Source organism: Humulus lupulus, chromosome 1 (assembly GCF_963169125.1).
Source record: "Humulus lupulus chromosome 1, drHumLupu1.1, whole genome shotgun sequence".
In the NCBI taxonomy this organism is placed as follows: domain Eukaryota; kingdom Viridiplantae; phylum Streptophyta; class Magnoliopsida; order Rosales; family Cannabaceae; genus Humulus; species Humulus lupulus.
This window is the reverse complement of record NC_084793.1, coordinates 25,637,569-25,641,264: the sequence shown is the minus strand read 5'-3', so window position 1 is coordinate 25,641,264 and position 3,696 is coordinate 25,637,569. Positions and strand designations below refer to the sequence as shown.

Genomic DNA, 3,696 nt, shown 5'->3' with positions numbered 1-3,696 from the left:
AATATAAAATTACCAAAATAAAAAAATATTTAAAAATATCTAATAAATATAAAAAATATTTTTAGAACAAAATAAAAATAATTAAGATTCAAATATTGATTATGTTATTATCATATTAATTTATTTTAAATATTTTAATTTAGGTTAATATATAATAAATAAGCATATATATTTAGATAAAAAAAACACATTTATTTTATAATTTTTTTCAAAAACTAAATTTTAGCTTTCAACTCTAACTTCTAAATCAATTATTCAATAAGCTATTTTCTAACTATTTACGTTACCAAACACATTTATTATACCGTTTTTTTTCTGAAAGCAACCGCCTTAGTTATGTGTGGCTACTTCTACCTTATCATTTTCAAGCTTTCTATGTAGCTTCTTTGCTTATTAATGAAAATCTTTACTCTTTACTCTTCAAGCTTTATTTGAATCACTTCTATTAATAATGTTAATAAATGAAAAAGCATACATACACGTTTCTTTCATGAGCCACCTCTAACTCTCTAAGATGGCTAATTCACTCGAGTAACCCATGTACCAAAACAAAATTCGACTACAGCACTTAAAATGACTATGCTTGTGGCCTAAGTTTTCTCAACAACCATTTTTTACGTAACTTAACATCTAATGCCATGAAAGTTTTGGCCTTTTTCTCATCCTCTAGTAAATCACACGCATCCAACACAAGCTCTTCATCCATATCCGGCAAAGCTTGCACTGCTTCTATCACGGTCTCTATCGGTATGGAGTAGTTCTCTTCAGTGTTCTTATTTTCTGACAGAGAAGAAACTGCAGTCGCCATCTCACGAAAAGCACTAGCCATTCCTTCATCTTTTTCCCGAAATCTTTTCGATTGAGGAAGGGAAGACTCTAGTTGACGTTTGTTCTTAACATCACCAATGACATTTACACCGTTTGAAACTGATGTAGCTGGAGACCTGGTGTCTTGATCATTTTGTTGCTCCAACCCTTGACCAGAAGAGCTCTCTTTTTCATCAGAACTTGGATCACATATCACACACAAATCTTTATAATAAGGAACAGGCCTGGTCATGAACTGTCTAGCATCCGTATGAGCCTGCATATTATCATTCAAGACACTCTTATACATCTTCATTGTTTTGCCAATCCTTACTGTATTCTTTTTTACACAAATGAAAGCTATAAATCTATAATTTACATTGACAGGTGAAATTTAATATGAGAGAACCAAATGAGAACGCATACCTTGATATAATCTTGCCAAACAGAGTCATCAGCAGTCACCATTTGGCGAGTTTCATCCCAAACAAAACCATCCAAATCAAGTAGATTCTTGATAACATTAAACTGTCTTCTCAAAGTCTTGTACCGATTTTTAAGAACATCCATGTCATAGTTAATTCCAAACTTGGAATTGAACAATGCAATCATCTCCATCCATGCCTGTTTTCGGAATACACCATCAATCCTGCTGCCTTTCTGCACCTGTTCTAACATGAGGTCAATGAAATACCGGTCCATAGGTGGCTGCCAATAAGTTCTTGTTCGATTATTCAATGTGGTTCCTTTCGAACTCACCATAGCCTGTTGGGGAACATCAAGTTCACCATCTTTTTCAGATATAGTTATTCCATAATCTTCATCAATCATGATATCATGAAGAGCCAGTGTGTCCCCATCCCCAACTTCACTTGGCTGTGTAACTACGATAGCTAATTTATCACTCGAAAGCAAAGATCCCTCTAGCACGCTGTCACCTAATTATCCATCATCATTAACAACTCATTCTCATTTCTAGCCTAGTTCATCATAAAAAGAACAGAGAAGAAAGAGAGGAATGAAAACTGATACTTAGCTCTTGTTATTCAATATGCACATTTCTGTGTCAAATTAATGATGCATTACTAAAATATAGCTGGGTGTGCCAAAAATTGTGACAAATTTGGCATGTGCTCTATAAGTGCCAAATATAGCACAATATTTGCAATGGGAGATGGTCTATCCTCTATATATAAAGGTCCTAGTAACAGAAAGTAACAACTTGAATAACAACTACCAACTACAGCTCATTTCCCAATTGGTCTAAAATAACACTTTGGTTACCTGCTGGTTCAGGGGCTGCATCTCTGTATATCGTACACAAATCACTGTAATAAGGAATGGTTTTTATTCTAAACGAACGAGAATCTGGGTGTGCCTGCAACGCAATGCCGATCCATAAGCCTCCACAATTGCTTAAGATAAGGGAAAACAATTATCAAAGAGTGAGATAGTTTAAAGTTAGTTATTTGGACCTTAATATACTCATCCCAAACATTGTTTTCTGCAGTAACCATTTGGCGAGTTTCATCCCAGCTAAAGCCTCTCTGGTCAAGGAGATTCTTTACAGCCTTATACAGATTCCTTAACGTTTTATGCCTATTCTTAAGAACATCTTTCTCGTACTGAAACTTAAACTTTAAATTGAACAAGAAAGCCATGTGCTTCCATGCTCGTTTGCTGAACAAATGGTCATCAAATTTATTCCCTTTGTTGACCTGCTCCAACATGAGATCGATGAAATACCGATCCATTTCAGGGGTCCAAACTGTTCTCAGTCGATCATTACCACCACGGGAACGAACACCCATGACTTATTTCTACTAAACCATCAGAAAACAAAGATACCCATTTGATTATTTTTTGTTTTTCTCCATCCAAAAGAACCAAAGTAACAAACATGCACGTTAAAAATACAAAATAAAGAGAACCCAGAAAGAGGAATGGACTTATTATCAACGGACAAGCTCATATGTGGAGAAAGATAGCTATGATAACGAGAAACAAATAAAAGGGGAGTACTTTTTTCAAAAAAAAAAAACAATTAAATAAATTGAAAAACGAACCTTTAAATCGAACACGGAAGATCTGGAACTGGGTTTTGGTGTACTGCGATTTCTGAAAGTTCGGGGATAAGGTTTTCCTGGATAAGGTGGGCACTGCTCCGTGCTTAGAACACTACCCTAACCCTAATAAACTCCCACAAAAATTGTTTGGAAACTAGAAGTACAGTAGAAGATAGATGGGCCAATTTTATGGCCCAATTTAAGTTTGTGCACTAATTTTGAGGTAGTTACTGCAAGAGCTATAGTTTTTTAAGACTTTTTCTTCAATATATATATATATATATATTTAAAATACAAGTTTTCAAAAATATAATTTTTAAAATTTTATAATTATAAAAAATACATTTTTAGGAAAAATAATTAAAAACAATTTGAAAACAACTTACTGCTTACTGGACCAACTAAATATCAACAAAAAAAAATCCTAAAAACAACATTAAAACAACACAAAAAAAGAAAAAAGACAAAACCGTAAAAATGTAAAAACAAAATTCCTTAAAACTGTAAAATTGAAAGAAAAAAAAAGTTTGACCGTAAAAATGTAATTTTTTAGCGAAAATTAATATTTTATGTAATTTGTAGAGATCTTAGGAATTTTAAGTTTTTTTAATGTGATTTTGGTTTTATTAATCAGATTTCTTATTAATTTAGGTTTAATTTTAATTTTTAATTTATAGCACATTTTTTATTTTAATTTAATTAAAATCATTATTTTTAAAATTTTAAATTTGAATTATTTAATTATTTTAAATTGAATTAATAAGTCTTAAAAATAAATATAATTTGGACCAATAATAAGTTAACATCTACAACTTAGAAAGAA

At 32.0% G+C, this 3,696-nt stretch overlaps 1 protein-coding gene across 3 annotated transcripts; it reads right to left on the bottom strand.

Moving 5' to 3' along the window:
* Nucleotides 1-426: 426 nt before the first annotated feature.
* On the bottom strand, nt 427-3,038 carry LOC133789530 (L10-interacting MYB domain-containing protein). 3 transcript variants are annotated; one of them, XM_062227359.1, is made up of 5 exons: nt 2,874-3,038; nt 2,283-2,630; nt 2,092-2,185; nt 1,234-1,745; nt 427-1,084 (listed from the first exon to the last, which is right to left on the bottom strand). In XM_062227359.1, exons 2-5 carry the CDS (start codon nt 2,616-2,618, stop codon nt 578-580), a joined length of 1,449 nt encoding a protein of 482 aa, XP_062083343.1. In that variant the 5' UTR covers nt 2,619-2,630; nt 2,874-3,038; the 3' UTR covers nt 427-577. The 3 variants fall into 3 exon arrangements, with proteins under 3 accessions (XP_062083343.1, XP_062083348.1, XP_062083352.1); XM_062227364.1 differs by having other exon boundaries at nt 2,283-2,627; nt 2,874-3,028; XM_062227368.1 differs by lacking the exon at nt 2,874-3,038 and having other exon boundaries at nt 2,283-2,853.
* Between the last annotated feature and the right edge of the window lie 658 nt (nt 3,039-3,696).